The sequence below is a fragment of the Seriola lalandi genome, unplaced genomic scaffold (genome assembly GCF_002814215.2).
Source record: "Seriola lalandi dorsalis isolate HSWRI2012SDOR001 ecotype SW California unplaced genomic scaffold, Sedor1 jcf7180002054465, whole genome shotgun sequence".
Taxonomy (NCBI): Eukaryota; Metazoa; Chordata; class Actinopteri; order Carangiformes; family Carangidae; genus Seriola; species Seriola lalandi.
The window spans coordinates 77626-97337 of NW_019525018.1; the positions used below are offsets into that span (position 1 = coordinate 77626).

Sequence of the window (19712 nt, forward strand, 5' to 3'; positions counted from 1 at the left end):
ACGTCACCCAATTGCGAGCGACTATGTGAACAGTGCTATCTAGAGCTAGCACTCTAGCTATGTAAACAGGCCTTGGTGGGTATGTAGCACACGGTTTCTTCGACAGCATCCAACCTGCTGCGCTAACTTCAAAGCCCACATCGCCTATTTCTTTAAACAAGACAGTAACGTGTGGGTGCAACCCATACTGAGACCCCTAGCTTTTCTGAAACAGTACAGGCTCATGATGGGTTATGAAATATCGTGACACAGTGTTGGCATTGGCAGTGGAAATGTGGCGACCGCTCGGTTTCTGCAGTTTCCGCAGTGGTTCCCTAAAGATGATTATGATATTGGGCTGTGGGATTTAGTTAGGCACAATCACTGTCTGTGGTGGATGATTTGCAGCCAAACTTTAGCTCAAGGAGCAAGGGGTTTTTCCTGAGGAGGGCTCCTGGAGATCTCCAGGCGAATAAGGAGGTTGCTTTTTGTTGTTATTTTCTCTTCTGAGTCGTTCTGACCAACATGAGTCTTCACAGACTTTCCTTGTGGATTCATGGTCTGTTGTGGATCTAAGTGGGGATCCTTGATGTGTTTGTTGTTTTTATTTTGTTTTTTTTATAGTGATGGATTGGTAAATGTGCAACTTGTGTTTTGCAATGTTTGTGTTCTCACTTCTGCTAAAATCTTTCTTATATGTCTACATCAACATCTGTGTTATTAGTAGTTTTCATGAAAAGAAAGAAAAAATCTGCTGTGAACTTCAGACTTGGACCGACAAGTGTTGTTATTTTTGCCCATATACAGGTAACCTACATTAGGGCTTATCAGTACTGATATGTTGACACAAAGGCATGTTGACAATTGAAGTGTATTGCGATGAGTCAGCAGGGCTGCAATTAACCACACTGATTATGAAGACAAACAAACCAGTCATATCTCTGAGGAAACAAGTCTATGAAAAAAAATTGTGCGAAGTTCAATGAGATTGAAAAAATCTAAGGGAAACATTGGGAAAAAGCAACTTCTTTACTGGTGGTCAGCTTGTCTACCTCATAACGACTATGATAATGATTTTGTTTTTCCAATTTGGAAACTCGTTGAGTCATGCACAAAACACGCATTGCTCTCAATTAGGTTTTGATTACAATATTTGACTATTGTTTGATGTTGGGCTACCTAAAGCCAGGTGATTTCGATTGTCATTGTTACTTGGTTAAATGTAATTGTTTGCTTTTTCTGGTCTCTTAATGGCGACACTATGGGTACAAGAAATTATTTGCTGAATGTGTTAGACATTTATTGCGTAATGAAATGAATGCCTCTTCCTGTCCTATCCACCTGATTGACATGATAATGCCTGAAAGTTTCCTCAAATTAGGAACACTGAGGTTTATTTATTTAAAATATTGTGATTGATGTTTTCTTTCTGTATTGCTCAGCTCAGTCACTAGGTTAAACACATCCACACAGGTGTGTTTAATCATTCTGGTTCATTAGACTTTAACTTGCATATGTTGTTGTGAAGCTGTGCTGGAATTTACTTTACGCAACGAAAGTCTAAGTACTAGGGAATATACTGCTGTCAGACCAGGTTGTGCATAGATTAATTTATTTGCAAGTGTAAACTCCGGCAGCTAGCATGGTTAGCTAACTAACAACAGCATTCCATAAGTTTTACATTTACAGCTTAAATCAGACTGACCTTGCACAACACAAGCAGGACAGGATCAGCTATTGACAGGAAGTGGACATGTCTTGTGGCTGCCTCAATGAGATGAAAGGGGAATTTTAGTGAGACTGCATGTTAGGAATAGTGATTGTCCTGTCAGCCTTGCCCTAACATGAGAGCCAGCGAGCTGTCAATTAAACACAGTTTGTACACAAAGTCTTGATGGGACTTCTAATCAAGTAAGATAAGCGAAAACACCTGTGGTGATGTATCTAGGATTTGTTGGACCATGTTGTTATAAGTCCGTCTTAGGCTAATGCTTAAATTTGCCTTTTGTTTTATAGAAATACAAAATGGGCTACTTTGATTTCCTGATAGCAGTCTTTAAGGAAGAGTTTGATATTTTATATATCATTTTGATTTATTTATGTAATCACGTCTGTCTGTCCTTCTGTCCCATTCTTGTGAACAAATATCTGTGTATAAATACGATATCTCAGTAATGCTTTGAGGGAATTTCTTAAAATGTGGTTTAAGCTTTCAGTTGGACTCAAAGATGAACAGTTTAGATTTTGGTGGTCAAAGGTTGAAGGTCAAGGTCACTATGACCTCACAAACCCAATAGCTCAGGAACGCCTTGAGGGAACCCCTTCAAACTTAAGAGCACTTTGAGTGAATTTCTTCCAATTTTGCAAAAACATTTGCTTGAACTCAAAGATGAACTGATTAGACTTTATTGGTCAAAGATCAAAAGTCAATGTCACTATCACTGCCCAAAACACAATATTGGCCATTTCACAAAAATAGAGCAGGTGGGTCCGTTACCTTCATCTCCGCCTCATATCCTGAAAGGTGGAGTTGATTTTCAAGATGAACCCAGGTGGGTTTGCGGTCTTTCATCTTGAAGATCTATTACACCTTTCAAGCACTTCTTTTTTCACAGTTCTGCGTTGTGTCTCACTACTAATTTTTTCAGATTTTAGTCACACATCTAAGTTTCTTCTACAGATTTATTTTACAGGTTGATTTACTACTACAAACCATGGAATTACTTGTGAACATCTCTTTGCATGCCTGAAATCTTACTGACCCTAATTTGAGCCCATAACACCTTCAACTGAGCCACTACTGGCATATGGAAAACTACTGGCTGCGTGCCTGCATCACTAGCTCTGATTGTGGTTGCTGAGGCACAGTTAGCTGCAGTGGAAGTGTTTGAAAGTGTAGCAGAAATTCCTCATTTGAGGGTTTAATGTTGATATAGTAACATTTTGCTGTGATAAACATAGTAGCTATAGATACTATGTAAAGTAATAGACCTACATTTATCGTTCATAAGTTGCCAATATCAGTACTATTAAGGGCTGTTCAGTGCATTTCACCCCCCGTGGTCCAACACCTTCACCAGATTTGACGTGATGATTTCATTATACATGTGACAAAAGTCTTCAAGTCTGTAAGGGTGGGCATTTGGATTCAAATTGTGGAGTTTGTGTGTGTGCATGATGAAGGAAAAAAGCCATCATCAGTGGAGCTTTGATACTACGATTTAACATGGCAATGGGTAAATGAAGATAAGAGCCTCCCTTTTAATAAAGTATTAATGTATGGTGATGCACATTTATCTTTAAAAAACACAGCAGCAGCAATTAAAGACCCTGAGTTTGAGTGAAGAAAATAGTTAATAAATCAACACAATTACGTGAGCGTAGTCCGCTCATTTATTATTAAGCAGACTCAAATTTCCTTAATGGATGATAAAGTGCTGGAATCCTACTGTATGTTACATTAAGTTTTCAAACATATTTACTCAGCTGTAACCTGTTGGAGACAAAGAGCCGCTAGCAACAGAAGATAAATTCAAACAGATAACAAGTTTATTTATACGCAAGAACGTGCACAACTCAAGCGGAAAACAACCCGAAATTGCAATGTTTTCTAAGGCTTGAAAACAATGTAGTATTCTTTTTCAGGTTTATCAGTGATCATAAGTTATCTGAAGTGTATATTATGTTCTGAGTGATTAGACTGAGAAGTAGCATTCTTGATATGCTTCATCTGAACCTTTCTGAATGGAGTATCCTTTTTAATTTTGTGTTACTGTGATATAATACCATCTGTATATAGTGTAAATATTTTTTTACTGTGATATCAATTTTAGGTCATATCACCCACTCCTAATAGATCTGTGTGTTATGTATGTAAAACAGATTTTTCTTTATTCAAATACAGTGATTATTACCATGTGCAGGTGAACTGATTTACAACCTGTCAGTTTTCTTTATGACAACCGAGTCACAGTTTGAATGTGAGGACTGAGTTTGCTGTCTCTGTCCATATTGATGACTGACTGATCATAACAACAATAACATTAGTTAAGATAGGTTTCAATAGGCTACTATCCAACTAGGATTTTAACCTTTTGATGATTTCTGGTGATGATTTTTAAGTGTTTAAAAAGCTCATACTTTGATTATTGGGTTCTACTTCTTGAAAAAGAATTTGCACTTATTATTTTCCCTTTTCAAGGCCTTACACATTCATGGTACATCCAGACAGGTGCAACAATACCTCCATCTTTACACTGGGTTTTCTGGCCTCGCATAGAGCACCGTGATTCCCAACATGGCTTCAGCTAATTTAACCTGTCTAGAGGTTAAACCAGAAAGATTAACTGGAAGCACCTGTGAGGAAGTGCAGGGACTTTAAAGTTCCTAAGATATCAGGATGTTTTAAAGATGAGTAACATATTGCAGATTCCCTTTTACTGTAATACTGGTGCTGTGGGCAGAATGTGCTGATTGTATCGCAGCTCAGCATACAGAGAACAGAAGCTGCAGTTACATTTCACATTTCGATTTAACTTCATAATGAACCCAACACTATTCATTTTGGTAATTCTTGCAGTGTGAAGCAAATCAGCTAATATAAACTGTGTATGTGAGTGGGTGTTGCTGTAATGTAAAGTGTGACTTCTGTCGTGGCTCATTCAATTTATCTTGTGTAGCTGCAGTTTGTTGTAAATGTCAGTCTGAGGGATTCACACTTGGCCATGAACTCAGGCAGTGTTTCCTACAGAATAAGATTCAAACAGGTCAGTAGAGAGACAGACAGGGATAGTAAAACCTTTATGGATACGGTGAGATTTCTCCTGGCGTTCTGGACGCCCGGTCTGACTGTGAGAGACAGGTTCATTGTTGATGTGTTTGTGAGACAGAGAAAGAGAGGAGCAAGGAGGGGCTGAGCAAATTAATACGCTGCACACAGCTCTACACTGAAATAAGATTTTACCAATTTGAAATGGTAAAAAAAAAAAAAGAAGATCAATATGTTGTTGATATTGTGGCGGGCCGCTGCAAATAAATCACTGTATGGGAAACACAGACTCAGGTCTGAATGAATGTAGACTGCACTGAGGACAGCTAGGGACATTGGACCATGTACTTTGTATAGTGTGAACTGAAATGCAATGGGGATTGCACTAAACAACTGCTCAGTTAACTTTATAGTGTTGGTAAAGCAAATAAGACCTCATGAACTTGATGGTCACAAATTTAATGGACCCACAACATTAGCATTAATTTGGTGTCATGTGTTTCTAGTTACCTGACAAACAGAAGTCTAGTTGTTTGGGCCTGGTCAGGTCGTTTACTTTGGGTTTGTCCATGTGCTGGTGGAAACGAGGGTGATGAGAGCAAAAATGGCCAATTTCATGCTGAGACGATGAGTTGATGAATGATGTTTTTAAAGTTTAGAAGTTTGATTACTATTTATTATGTCAAATTAACATATTTGCGTATTTTTCTGATTTGTTTTGTGTCATTACAAAATGAACATCTGGGTTTTGATTTTTACACCTTTAAACTGAAACAGCAAAGTAGTCAATAAAGGCTTGAGGAGCAGGTTTCATCAGAGGGTTTTTAGTGTAATACAATGTAATACAAAAAAACATATTCACTATGTCCTACTCAGTGTTTTGTATTGATCATGCACTTGTCACTTTCAGTAGCAGTAATGTTAATAATGAAGTGGCTTCACCCTAATGTTGTGGGCAGCCTTCAGTAGAGTGTGGTCAGCTTTGGCATTAGAAACTGGCTCTACCACAAAAGGGCGAGTCAATTCTACTAGCATGACTACTTTTATGTGTTCTCTGCCAGCTTCATTTCGTGGCTTTGTAGCACAGCTCCTGATACTCCCTTTCCACTTATATCAAATTCATTTCGAATGAGTCAATCGGGCATATATATTTTCTGTAGGGGATGGTGATATGAACAGTGTAACAGGTTTCTCAGGAACAACCTGGAGGTCCAACCACCATACACAGTGATGATAAGACGGGACAACAAAACTGTGTGTAACAGTATCAGCATGGGTGCCACTGAAGGTTGAGTGATGTAGGCTGAATGAGTCCCTAGTGTCCCTCTGCCGTGATTTGACACCCATCCTGTGTTTGTGTGTAAAATCTTCAGCGTTTCCATCACTGGTCAAGGTAGAAGTGTTTGTGATGTGGTAGATTGGCCGGCTGATTTGCTGCTTGGATGTATCCCTGCTTCCTGGCCATCTGAGTAGGTGTAGGAGTGTACAACAAGGAAACTAAGCTGAATGGCATGCTGACTCACTGATGAAGTAGAAGTAGGTGGTGGATGGAAATTGAGGCTGGCTGGTTTGAGACCATAGAGACTGGCTGACCCAGTTTTCACTCCAGCAACCAGTCCCTTTCAGTGTTCAATCATGACATAGTGGTTTTTCCCTCCTAGCCTAGAGCTTTGTCCCAGTAAAAGAGCTCACCGAGCCTGTCCTGACCTAGTAGTCTGCTGCCTGCTACTTCAACACTGCTTCTTGAGCTCTGCGTTTTGTTGTCGCTGCACATTAAACATTCAAGTGGTCCGCCAAAGTGTTTCTTCTGAACCCTAATGGGAACTGGTCACAGTTTCAGACTGGTTTCTATTGAGATATCATTTGTTTTCTCCTTTTACAGTCAATGATTAAGAATGCGAGATTGTTTACTTGTATTTGTATTGATTAGCTGGTCTCTTGTTTGTCTGACTAACAAACTGGTGCATGCACTTTATTTTTACTTCAACTACTATATTTTCATATTTTCATACATCTGGGGACAGACAGTAACACTCAGGAAAAAATCTGACACATTTTCCGATTAAACAAACCAATAGTTCAAAAATGACTTTTACATTATTGACTCATTCATTAATACACACCAGATGCAAATTCACACAACAGTAAGCACAACTTAAAAAAAGCTCTGTTCAGGAATAGCAAATCTGTTAAGGGTTACGTTTAGTTGCGGTGTCTTGCTTTTTATTGTAATTACAAAGTTTACACTCCAGCAACTCCAGCCAACAATACCTGAGATTATGTTTTATCAGGCACATTGTAATTTTTCACCTCAATTTTCTCTTGTAGCATTTGATGTGAAAACATATTTTAAATTTCGAATGAAACAAAGTAACTTATGTATATATGCAGCCAAGCAAGGTTATGTTACAACAAACTATCTGATTCACTATTTTTCCTTCTCATAATAACGTATTATTACATTTACTGCTGATTACTATGAGAAGCCTGCTTTTGACTTCCTCATCTGAAATCAAGGATCCATTGTTTCAAAACTTTTGAGTAGTCACCGTGCCACTGTTATTGTAAACTGAATATGTGTCCTGCACAAACGGAAAATGTAACAGGCAGGAGCTTTTCAAATCATCAAGTAATGCCTACTCAAACTTCTCCATCGCTGATCCCAGATCCAGCTGAGCTGTCAGCAGCACTGTACCTGAGGTGCTGTTGGAGCCTCTAATGGGTTTCTAGTCTTCTCAGCAGTTTTCAAAAGTAAGACGACTAGAAAGCATAAAGGTTTAAGCTTAGTCGTCTAAGTTAGAACCACTTTAGGTTATAAGGTTATTTGGTAAATGGACTGCACTTTTTTTATATATATATATATGTCTAATGCACACTCAGGTTTCATGACATGTCAACCTGCAATGCACTCTATCTCATGAAGTTAAATACACAAAAAGTCAATCTGAAGAAGACATCATCGCGAGTTATTTTCGTATATATATATATATTAAAAAAAAAAACAGCTTTTTTTACCTCTGTGGTTTACAAAGCACTTGCTGCCGTGCAAGGCACTGGCATGTGCATCAGAAGCAGGGTTCTTGCCCAAGGACACTTCATGTGGACAGAAGGAGGAGCCGGGATTAAACTGAAAACTCAGAGATTAGTGGTTGACTCTCTACCTCCTAAGCCATAGCCGCCCCTATACTATTTAAACCTTATTCACACGTTTCCAAAATCTAGGGTTGTTTTGCCGTCATAATGTTCATGAATGGCAGTGCTACTGAGTTACTACTAATAAGGAAATTATTTGTTTGTAGTGTTTAAGTCAATGAGCAATAACTGTGCAACTTGCAAGTTAGAATAGATAGAATCTGCTTTTAGCTTTCATATGTACATGAAGCCTCAGGAAATGATCCATTTAACACAGATTTGGTTATGACACATTTTAGGGCAGCAGTGAAGCATAAAAGGAGTTTTTTTGTTTTTAATATTGCATAATTTGCTTTTGAGTTTTGTCATCTGCACCGAGTGGTTTCTACATGTGGTCTTGTTTGTAGTCTGATCTATTTTGTTGTATGTGATGAGATTCAGAAGATTAGATTTGCACTTGACTGACATTTTTCTCTTCATCTCTCTCTAGAAGTTGACGGTTTGCACCAGCTGCTGAGGGATCAGATCATATTGGGGTAAACGGATCACATCAAACTGGATGAAACTAGGTGAAGCTGAATCAAAAGTAGACCAGATCTGAACTGATCCAGACCAGACTAATCCAGACCAGACTGATCCAGACGATACCAGGTCCATCCAGGAGGCCTGTTCCAGTTTCCAATCCAGGTAACAGTTCTTCATGTTCTCCAGCCTGTTCTCACTCATATTTATATGCATTAGTCTGGCTTGTGTGGGAACTGTCACAGAGTTGAATACATAAACAGACAAGAGATTAAAATTTTTGGTACTTTTTCCTTCCTGCTTTACTGAGTTATAGGGCATATAATGATAGCTTAGCTTTCCTGAAAACACATAATGTCCTGCAAATGAATTGGAGAGTTTGCAAGCTTTTAAACTAATGCCCACTGGGAGCTCTGTAAGTATGTTTCCATCTCCATTTTACATCCATCACTCTCCGCCTGACAAACCATGAAACTTCATTGTAGTTAATCCCTGCTGCTGGCTAGTATTTACCAACACTGGCAAGTTGAGAGCTTTATGTTGATTCATCCATCAGACTGCAGTAAGGCAGCTAGCTCTGAAGCTTGTCATGTCAACAGCGTGTTGAGATTCAGTCATTAGATTGATGTCGGCCACTGTGGCTAAAGGCAAGTATCATTAAGTAAGATCACAGACTCTTGAGTAGTGTTTCAGAAAGTGGTTAAAAAGTTGGTCGGATTAATTTATAGTTAGTTAATAGTAGTTAGTTAAAATACTTTTCTAGGCTTGGGAACCTTAACACACAACACTTCACAACCACCTAGTAGTTTGGATAAAGGTAAAGTGGTGGACTTATTATGATTTTTGGTTTGTTTTGGTTGTGAAAGATTGATGAAATTAAAGAGTCTACTGATGTCATCTGAAGCATTTCTATTTGATGATGAAGCCTGCTTGGTGGATTAACATTTGGGTAACTGACAGTGGGTTTTAAAGTCTGTTGATTACTTAGGGAGGACAGTAACTGGAGGTGTGGGTTGGGTCTTAATTGAGTTTTTGTAGAAGTGTCATGATGACTGTATTCATGTGCGTGGGTGTTAAGGAGGAGGTTTTAATTTCTGTGGCTACTCTGTAAAATAGTAATGATGAAATATGACTGAAGGTTTGATATTTTTTAAAATTCATTTGACTGAAGACCATGTACGCCTGTCAAATATTTATGCATGCTATGATTTTAGCACGTGTATTCTACTATATGATCATCGGAGGCCACGCATTTCACGTATTTCAATACAAGGCTCACAGTTATGGAGTTAACCCTCAGATTTAAAACCACAATTAGATCTTAGTCTCAACTACACAAGTGAGACGATGCCTTAAACAACAACAAAGATTTGAACATTGAAGAACTTGGATTGGATTGTTACTGTAGATTAACTTGTCAAAGTGAGAGTGGCGGCTTCAGAAAAGGCAGTTCCAGGCTGAAAAGGAAAATATTGTGCTCAAATGCACAAACATGCAGTAGGTAGTGAGGTAATTTAGCTTCCCCAGTTCCCACGAACACTTTGATCAAACTATTACATACACTGTTTCCTATAAAGTTGGAATAATTTTGTTTTCAGACACAGTCCTATGTTTATATCTATTTAAATGCATCTTTAATCACTTTTGACCAGGTGCAATGATTACATTATGTGTCCCAATTACCCAGGTGAAATGAAATAAATCACATTGTCACAATCATTTCATGGAAAGAGGTAAAAAATATTTTATCCCAACTTTATGAGCAACAGTGTGTTTACCTAGGCTGTCTAACGTCAGAGCGAGTGGTCATGCTAATTGGCTAATGTCAGGCTAATTACATGTTTCAAACAATAAGTTGTGTTTGATGTTGAATGTTTGCACTTCGCCTTCATGGGGGTTGTCCTTTACCCTCTCGAAATGATATCACACACACACACACACACACACACACACACACACACACACACACACACACACACACACGCACACTGTAACAATGTTTATCTGTGTGGTCCCCATTAAATAAACAAATGAATACATTAGACTTATGTCTTTCATGTAACTGATATGGTCTGACCTATATCTGCTTGAGAAATGATAACTGTGACATACGCTATTTCTATGCATGCAGTTACGGAGACAGTAGTGGCTTCCTGTTTATTCTGCCTCCACATCTGACCTAGATGGCATGATGTTTTCCGCATGTGTCCAGGCAACTGTAACTGTGTATCAGTGTTTTTTTTCAGTGTTTTGAAATTTTCTTCAGTCTTTGCTCAGTTTCAGAATGACTCCTCTCACACTGGGACCGACAGTTGATTGTGAGAACATGATGTTTTTGTGTGTTCACAGTTGAGGGCTCAAGAGTGGATGGAAGGAGATGATTTTAACACAGAGGCAGTGATGAACATCTGTGGTGAGTGTGACTTCATGATGCTCCCTGCTTTCCAACAGCAGATGTTTTAATATTATCCTTTATTTCCTTCTGTTCACATATCAGCTGTCTAAAGTCTAAAAATGTGCTCCCACCCGTGTGCACGCCTGAAACTCGCTTAACTGCTAATATTCCCGCCAACACTGCTTTGATTTTGACCTTTAACTCTTTCAGAGATTTCTTGTCACAGAAACCTGCAGTCAGTAACATGACTAATGCTGCACAGGCCTCGGTTATTAGAAGATTATTTGCATATTCAAACACACACCCATTACAACCAGCAGCCCTTTGTGATTGTACTGCAGTGCTTTTTAAGTCTTGCTCACTTAAGCATACTATGTTTAGAGTGACTGTCCTTTCTGTGTTATTTACATTTTGCCTCTGGTGATGTGCATTTTAATTAATATCCATGGAAACAGTCTGTACAGTGGAAATTTTACAACAAAGGTGCTTTGTTTGTGAGCCTCCAAATTGAACTATGCATTTTATTTCTCCTCCTAAATGCTCATGTACAAATACAGTTGTCAGTTTTTATAAAACACCTGTACCCCACCCATTTCTGAATAATAAAGTTGTTTGTATTTTCTCTGCAGATGACCTGATGGCAGACCAAAGGATGGACATCTCGTCTACAATGACCGACTTCATGTCCCCCGGGTCCACCGACGTCATCTCCAGCTCCATCAGCACGCCAGGCATGGACTACACCCGCAAGAGGAAGGGCAGCACCACCGACTACCAGTAAGAACACCAGGAAAAAAAAAAAATAGACAGAAGTGGAGAAAAGAAGGAAGCGGGGAGAGAAATAATGACAGGGAGGATGAAACAAAGAAAGGAAATAAAAGAAAAATGGATTGAAGGCAACAAATGGCACAAAGGAAAGAAAAGACAAGGTGGAGGGAATGAATGGAGGAAGGAAGGAAAGCAGTGAGGGAAGAGGAAAGAGATGAAAAAAAGAAATAATGAAGTTAAGAGATAATTATCACAATGAACAGAAACACATCCTGCATTTCTGGTCTTATTAACCTCATTACTGATTATGGAGAATCAGAATTTACACTCTATTGAATTTATGGCTCCTGTAATCATTAAGAATATGTCCCTATAAGAATATGTGTATTATTAAACACTGAGTCACGTGTTGCACTTGTTTTCTCATTTGTAATTCCCCAATCTAATGAATTAATTTGTGTTTCTTTGCAGAATTGATGGCTTCTCATTTGAGTAAGTTCAAACGACTTGATGTTTTTGAAAGTTTAATTAATCAATCTGGAATACCAATGACCCACAATTGATTTTTTTTTTTTTACATGAAATAATGAGTCGGCTGAAAAACAAAGCAGCTGAACCCACTGAACCCTTTCCTGAAGTGTGTAGAAACTAATATCTCCTGTCTTTTCCTCCTCAGTGACATGGACCCAGACAAAGATAAAATGGGGAGGTAAGAGACCATCATTATCACGGTGAAAAAGCTGGAGCTTTAATCTTTATTGTACATTTGTCCTTTTCCCTGCGGCTGAAATGAACCACTTTCCCTTTGAAATCGGTTAACTCGACTTAAAGTGTCAGTTCACCCAAATCATAATACACACTCTCTCTCACTTGCTTCTAGGGAAATCTAGGAAAGCAGACAGTTTTGGTTTTATTTATCTCTTGAAAGATGATGAGTTAAAATTCACGTGTGTGGTCCAGGCCTGTTGTACATGTGGCATACAAGTGATGTTTGAAAATTATATGATTATATAATTTGATTTGTAAACAATGTGTGGAACATGTTGCCTCATACAAGAATTTGGGAGTGTCAGTTGTGGTAGTGATTGATTCTCAAGAACGTTGACTTCCTCCTGCATCGGTCGCAGTAATCAGTTTGAAACAGGCTATTTGTGACGAGTTTGTGCAGTTAGGAGTGTTTGCTCGCTCTGATTAGGGACACTCGTCTGAACCAACCTCATGAAGAGAAGCAAGCGATGTTTAGAGTAAGGACACACAAATGTTCATGAATGAGGTCGTTGTGTCTGGAAAGAAATGCTGCTGTTGAATTTTGTGAATGTCGGTTAATAAATAAAAAAATCACTTGGTCATTTTTAATCCACTGTGAAATTCTAATGTCAGAGGCAGAGCACAAACAAATTCTCAGTGGATATCAGTATATTTTTATAGTCATTTGCATTTGAAGGAATATTTTCTTGTTGTTGTGCCGATGGGTTGGGTGTAAATTCAGCTCAATTTTTCACTTTTACATAACTGTACGAATGAGGAAGAATGTGAAACAGTTTAATCAACACTACGTCATATTGGTATTACATCAGGCATCAGATCGTACAGTCAGATATAACCCCAGAGCATTACGCTTGTTGCATAAGCTTTGATACTGTTTAAACCAATAAATTAGGTTGGTTACAGAACCTGTGAGGTTGGCTGTGGCCCCATTCCCTCCCTCCCTCCCTTTATCCACCCTCTCCCTCCTGTCCCATTAATTTAAACCTCACAGCCCTGAAGTTTATTTTCCACTCTGAATCATTTTTGTCAGTTTCCCCCTTCTCTAATGTTTCTCTGTTTGTCTTTCCAGTGACCAACAGGGCCGGATTAAGAATGCCAGGTATAAAAACTCCTCTCCGTCCTCTCTCTCTCTCTCTCTCTCTCTCTCTCTCTCTCTCTCGCTCGCTCTGTCATTCCCCTCCTGCTTCCTAATCTCTCAAACATGAATTAAATGTCACTCTGTCTGATTGGGGACAGAGAGAGCTTTGTGTATGTCGATAATAAGAAACTTTATACATTGAAGTGTGTAGATCCGAGCATTACGTGGAACTAAGGGACTTTAAAAGTCAACCTAATGGCTAATGACAAGCTCTCTTTCTCTTGCATGCCAGTGTAGCTAGGTTGAAGTGAAGTCAGCACAGATGAGATGGATAGATGTGATCTTCCAGTCCTTAAGGATAGAGTGTTTTCTTAGCATCAGGCTAGCTGATTTATATCATTGTCAGATAGGACTATGAGGTGATGGATAATCTGCAGTGCAAGAACGCAGACCATTGAAGGACAACTTGCCTGATCTTGCATTCCTTCTTTAGGATTCAGTCTCTTTATAGAGCAGGTAAAATGCAGCCAAGGGGATTATTGTACATATTTACTTTGGACTTATGTCAGCACTGTGGGGGAAAAAGTCTGCAGTCACAGTCGCAGTCTGCTCATGTGTGTGGTGGTGCTTCTCCCTCCACAGAGAGGCTCACAGCCAGATCGAGAAGCGTCGCAGGGACAAGATGAACAGCTTCATCGACGAGCTGGCGTCACTGGTGCCCACCTGCAACGCCATGTCCCGCAAGCTGGACAAGCTGACGGTGCTGCGAATGGCCGTCCAGCACATGAAGACACTCAGAGGTTAGGATCAGCGAGTAACGAAAACGCTGAATGTTGGGAAGATGGCTCAGTGTATAAAGGGAAAGTGAAGCTCTGGATGGTGATGTAAACTAGTGAGTGATAGTGATTGGCTGAAAATAATACTGTACTTTCACATACTTTGCACAACTGTCAAAAGAGCCGTGAGGGATGTAGCAATTCTCACAGATAGAATTGCAGCAATTTCGACACAGCTGAAGGTGAATGAAGGTTTGATCAGAGATCGAGCTGCAACAGTTAGTCGATTAATTGAGTAGTTGATTGACAAAAAATATACCTGATGTTTCTCAAACAAAAATATGAAACTTTCATTCATTGGGTTTAGCTTCAGTTGTCTGTTTCTTTGTCTTGTATGATGTAAACTGAATATATTTGGGTTTTAAGAACCTGTGATGGACATTTTTTCACTATGCTATCAGGTTTTACTGACAAAATGATTCATTAAGAAAATAGCTGGCAGATTAATTGATAATGCAAATACTCATTAATTGATGCCCACACCAGAGACTGAACAGGACGTGTTAGTTTAGAGGGGATGTATAATAACGCAGCATAAACTTCTCTATCGTTTGTTTTGTCTTGACTTGACTTTAAGCACCATGTTGAAAAGATGAAGCGTTGATGCTTAGTCCCAAAAAAACAATTGATTAGGTATTGATCAACAATTCTTTTGGCTTTGACAAAATTTCATCATTGTTTACTTGATACAAAAATAGCTCCTTTTATAACTTTGACAGAATGAGGGATACAAACCGTGTGAGCTGTGACTGTGCTGCCGCAGTCTGTCAAGATGGCTCTGGACGTGTGTCTATGTCGTCAGAAAGACGTTGGATCCTAAAAACTTTAACATTGAATAGATGTTAGATTTCAGTTGGAAATGAGGTCAAAACCCAACATTGGCTAATTGACATTATGATGTTTAAGCAGATGTTGGGTTTTGCTTATAACTAGAATTTGGAAGACACTGGATTTTGGTTATTTAACATCACGACTTAAAACCAACAAAATTGTGAACGTCAGTTGTCGTCAGCTTTCTACGTAAAATTAACCTTTTGATTTCTGCTCATTGGATTTTGGTCACCTGACGTCACAACCTACATTTAACCAAATGTCAAACGTGTCGGTGGCCAGCTGCGTGCGTGCACGGCGAAGACCTACAGGTCTGAGTGGTGTGTTTACTGTTACTGCAGGTGCAGCCAACCCATACACAGAGGCCAACTACAAGCCTTCCTTCCTCTCAGACGATGAACTGAAGCATTTGATACTAAGGGTGAGTGCAGAACCAAGGACTGGAAATCTAACACTTCTGATATGGGGTCCAGGATGCATCGCTAAGTAATGTAGATGGACAGTATAGCTCAATATTTAATCCACCATGCAGTCTAATCTACTCTGTCCACCATTAGTTTTCATCATTAATTGCAAGTTTTATTTGCTAATTAAATATTCAAAACCTCAAGCTAAGCTAAGTGTTTTCTAATATTGGACTAAAAATAGCCATTTCCATATTTTGAGTTATTTTATTTATGAAGAAACTACATTATTAAAACGCCCATATTTATTCCAGTGTTTTCTGTGTTTGATGGTGCAGGCTGCTGACGGTTTCCTGTTTGTGGTTGGGTGTGATCGTGGGAAGATCCTCTTTGTGTCTGAATCCGTCTACAAAATTCTCAACTACAGCCAGGTACGGCGACAGAGCATCACAGGAATGACAAACGCGTCCTTTTACCATTCATTTACTTCAGCCATTTTCAGTAATTGTTGAACCCACTCAACCATGAAAGACTTGTAGTATGCTTTATAATTGAAAGACTTCCTGTGCTATGTCACACGCTCTGTAAATTATACAGTAGCTCATAGTGTCGCCTTGTATTTCTTAAGAAGGAGTTTGAAAAACCAACAGTATCTCTTCACCGTGAGGAATTTAATTCAAGCAGCAGATCATCACAACTTTCTTTTACTTGAGTTGGAAAGTCTGCCGTCTCAGCAGTTCTGTTCCAGATAAAAGTTCCACATCAAATAATTTAAATAATCTCAGCACTGATTTAGAGTTAATTAGTTGTTGCTTGGATTTGTTTGTGGAAGTTGACTCTGTGAGTAAGCCATTAGTTCTACATTTGTTCACACTGTTTCTACGTTCCCTTCCTCCCTCTGTTCTCATCTGTCCCGCCGTCTCTAGAACGACCTGATAGGCCAGAGCCTGTTTGACTACCTTCACCCCAAGGACATCGCCAAGGTCAAAGAGCAGCTGTCCTCTTCCGACACGGCCCCACGAGAGAGGCTCATTGATGCTAAAAGTACGAAAACCCAAACACACATCAGCTGTTCTGTAGAATCAGGACTCTGGTTCATATTGATCTCTTGTTTATGTTTCTTCTGAGTTACATGAGCCTTTATTTTGTAATTTGGCAAAAGGAATTTTACAAAAGAAGAGATTGAAGTCTTCAAGGAAAAACTGTTATGTTTTAAGAGTGAAGACGATGGAGGAAGAATGTTTGAATCATCATTCGACACATAAAATCGATGCATCATGAAGAAATGATAATTGAATTTCACCACAGGAGTGTCTGACTGATGGGCAGATTATCAGAATGCATTTCCCAGATGTTTTTTAGTCTGTTTGGAAAAATGGCTTCCAACATCGCAGACAGTAAAAATAATGTTTTGAAAGCTTCTGCACTGGACAATCACATTAAAGAAAAAAACAAAAAAACAAATGAAATATATCTGTTTGTATTTGCAGCCGGTCTTCCAGTCAAGACAGACATCACCCCCGGCCCATCTAGACTCTGTTCTGGAGCCAGACGGTCGTTTTTCTGCCGGATGAAGTGCAACAGGCCTTCTGTCAAAGTAGAAGATAAAGACTTTCCCTCCACCTGCTCGAAGAAAAAAGGTGCAGTACTGCTCTCTCGAACACTTGGAGAAGAACAACTGGAATTGTCCTCAAATAATAAATGTCGCGCAAATCCTGAAAAATGCAAAAGCTTTCTATCAGAGCAGTCCTTGAAGAAGCTGCTATGTGCTGCTCAAAGCATCATCCCCATCAGTTTTCTTCTTTCAGAGCCAGTGAAGAGCTTTTTACTCTCAATTAACCTTCAACTTTTACTCCTAATACTGAAAACACTTCAGTTACTTTTTTTTTTATAAAAGCAAAAGCCCTTATTTCCTGATGTTTCCGTTGCAGAGGCACATCCGTATTAGAAAGAGGAATCACACCTCAGTGAGCACAAGAACTTTTCCATTACACAACCAAGGAAGTCAGCCTCTTTAACTGCATGATTTTATTTATTTTATTTATATGATGATGTGGGTCGATTGTCCAGACTGCAACTCAACCTCATGTTGTGAATATTGATGAAAAGGCAGAAACGGGAAAAGAAAAAAGGATGTTTTGTCTTGTAATATAACACGCTGAGCTGTTAAAAAAACATGGAGTAGGATACAAGCACAACACTGTTTGAGGATCCTTCTGACTTTCAGAGTGATAAGGGGGAAAATCCCCACGCTCATGTTCTGATACGCATATGTGTTACCATGGTTACCACATTGTCATGCATAAATATGTAAGCCGCTTACACCGATTGCTTGTGAGTTTGCTTCCTTGACAGTTCATGATCAGCGGATGCAGCTTCGCCTTCAATTCAAGCTAAAATCACACACCGGCTCTCATAAGATCCTGTGGTCGGCGCGTTTGCTTTCACACCACATACCAACTGGTTGGAAGTGGACCTGCGACCATCGTTTCAGGTGGTCTCGGTCCAGTTCTTTAGTCCACACCAGTTCAATTCACACAGGAACTGGTACTGACTAAGTAAACGTGCCAGAATTAATTTTACCAAAGCAAACAAGTCAAGTGTGAAAGCACTCTGAATCAATGTTGCACACAATGATTTCAGCAGTGTTATAAAATGTAGAAAAGGCCAGAGCCCCAGTTTGAGGCCTTTGATCCTTCGGTCCTGAATATGACTGTCACGACACCCATGTCTTTGTAGCCGGCAAGAGTCTTTCTGTTCTTGATTTAGGAATTTTCACCCACATTTTCTTGCAGATCACAGTTCTCAGATATTTTTAGGTTGTATAGTGAAAGCAGCAGCTGCAGTCCTCAAAGGAGGTGTTCAGGCACAGTAATGCTGTCATCCACATTTGAGTGTTGAACCAGTGTTTAAAAAGCCTGGGAGATGTCTGACTCCGTCTATAATTGTTGAAATGAGATTAAACTACCGTCCCTGAAAAGTTCCCTTATTCAGTGTAATTGAACTTGGATCATTTAGTGTCCTAATCTTAATCCTTGGACTGTGAAGAGAGAAATTGAATGTTATCCAGCCAGAGCGTTTTTCTCAGTGACTTCCTGTTATGATTGATGTGAGAAAATTCAAGGCGTGCGGTTTACATCTCCTCCAGGGGAGAAACAGTAACTAATCATGGTTGTTGATTTTCATGGTTGTCCTAAAGTATGAAAATGAATTAAACGTCTTAAAAATTTTTGTCTAAAAAAATTTTTTTATTATGTAGTATTTAGATATAAACCAACCCATCAGATTCAGTCCACTCAACTGTCAGAATCTCCCATCATCCCTCTGAGATGACGTTGCTTGTTTCCAGTCATAACCTTCAGCACGCCCTCTCTCTCCCTCTGTTTACAGCGGACCGTAAGAGCTTCTGCACCATCCACAGCACAGGCTACCTGAAGAGCTGGCCTCCCACCAAGATGGGTCTCGATGATGACAACGAGCCCGACAACGAGGGCTGCAACCTGAGCTGCCTGGTGGCCATCGGCCGCCTTCACCCACACATTTTCCCCCAGCCCAGTCTGGCAGACATCAGAGTGAAGCCCACAGAGTACGTCTCCCGGCACGCAATCGATGGCAAGTTCGTCTTCGTCGACCAGAGGTGAGACGCAGTTCAGTGTGGGGGAGGGTTTAACAAGGTGGTACATTATCTGTGATTTATTTGATAGGACTTACTTCAACATGGAGGCTATACCTGTGTTATTTTTGAATCTGTGATGTGTGGTGGTGTTGATTTGATTTTCACCGCTCCTCCATAAAACTGTGTCAGGATCTAAACTAATAAAAAATCTGATCTTGTCGCAACATCACAGTAGACCACAAACCCCACATTGAATTTTCACACAAACTGATTTTAAAATTTCGACTGTAGGACATTAAGACAAGAAGCTTTCAGGTGAGACCTGTGACAGTTCAGTTAATGGATGACTTTCATTTCTTCTGGCATAAGATTTATGCAGAGAATTAAAAGCTAATGGATCAGATTTAGTTTTAGTTCTACAATTCACTGTACTGCACCTTAATATCACAATATCCAGTATTTTGCCACAGTATTCTGTTTAGTTCCACCTGTACAAATGTATCGCTTGTGATTATAATTTGCTTTGATGAGTTTTAGTTTTGCCAAAATTGTGAGGATTTGTTGAAAATGGTCAGATTTAAATTCTCAATGCAGGAAAAATGAGTTGACATGAAG

General features: G+C 39.4%; 1 protein-coding gene across 1 annotated transcript in view; it reads left to right on the forward strand.

The window, feature by feature from the left end:
• Nucleotides 1-19712, forward strand: part of bmal1a (basic helix-loop-helix ARNT like 1a) — a 30403-nt gene that overhangs the window by 489 nt on the left and 10202 nt on the right. The window contains exons 2-13 of the mRNA XM_023411434.2: nucleotides 8370-8566; nucleotides 10751-10814; nucleotides 11426-11573; nucleotides 12036-12056; nucleotides 12241-12273; nucleotides 13402-13431; nucleotides 14053-14210; nucleotides 15419-15498; nucleotides 15820-15912; nucleotides 16408-16525; nucleotides 16972-17121; nucleotides 18872-19118. Of these exons, the coding sequence (XP_023267202.1) occupies nucleotides 10769-10814; nucleotides 11426-11573; nucleotides 12036-12056; nucleotides 12241-12273; nucleotides 13402-13431; nucleotides 14053-14210; nucleotides 15419-15498; nucleotides 15820-15912; nucleotides 16408-16525; nucleotides 16972-17121; nucleotides 18872-19118 (1124 nt within the window). The 5' untranslated portion in view covers nucleotides 8370-8566; nucleotides 10751-10768. The remainder of the gene's footprint in view (nucleotides 1-8369; nucleotides 8567-10750; nucleotides 10815-11425; nucleotides 11574-12035; nucleotides 12057-12240; nucleotides 12274-13401; nucleotides 13432-14052; nucleotides 14211-15418; nucleotides 15499-15819; nucleotides 15913-16407; nucleotides 16526-16971; nucleotides 17122-18871; nucleotides 19119-19712) is intronic.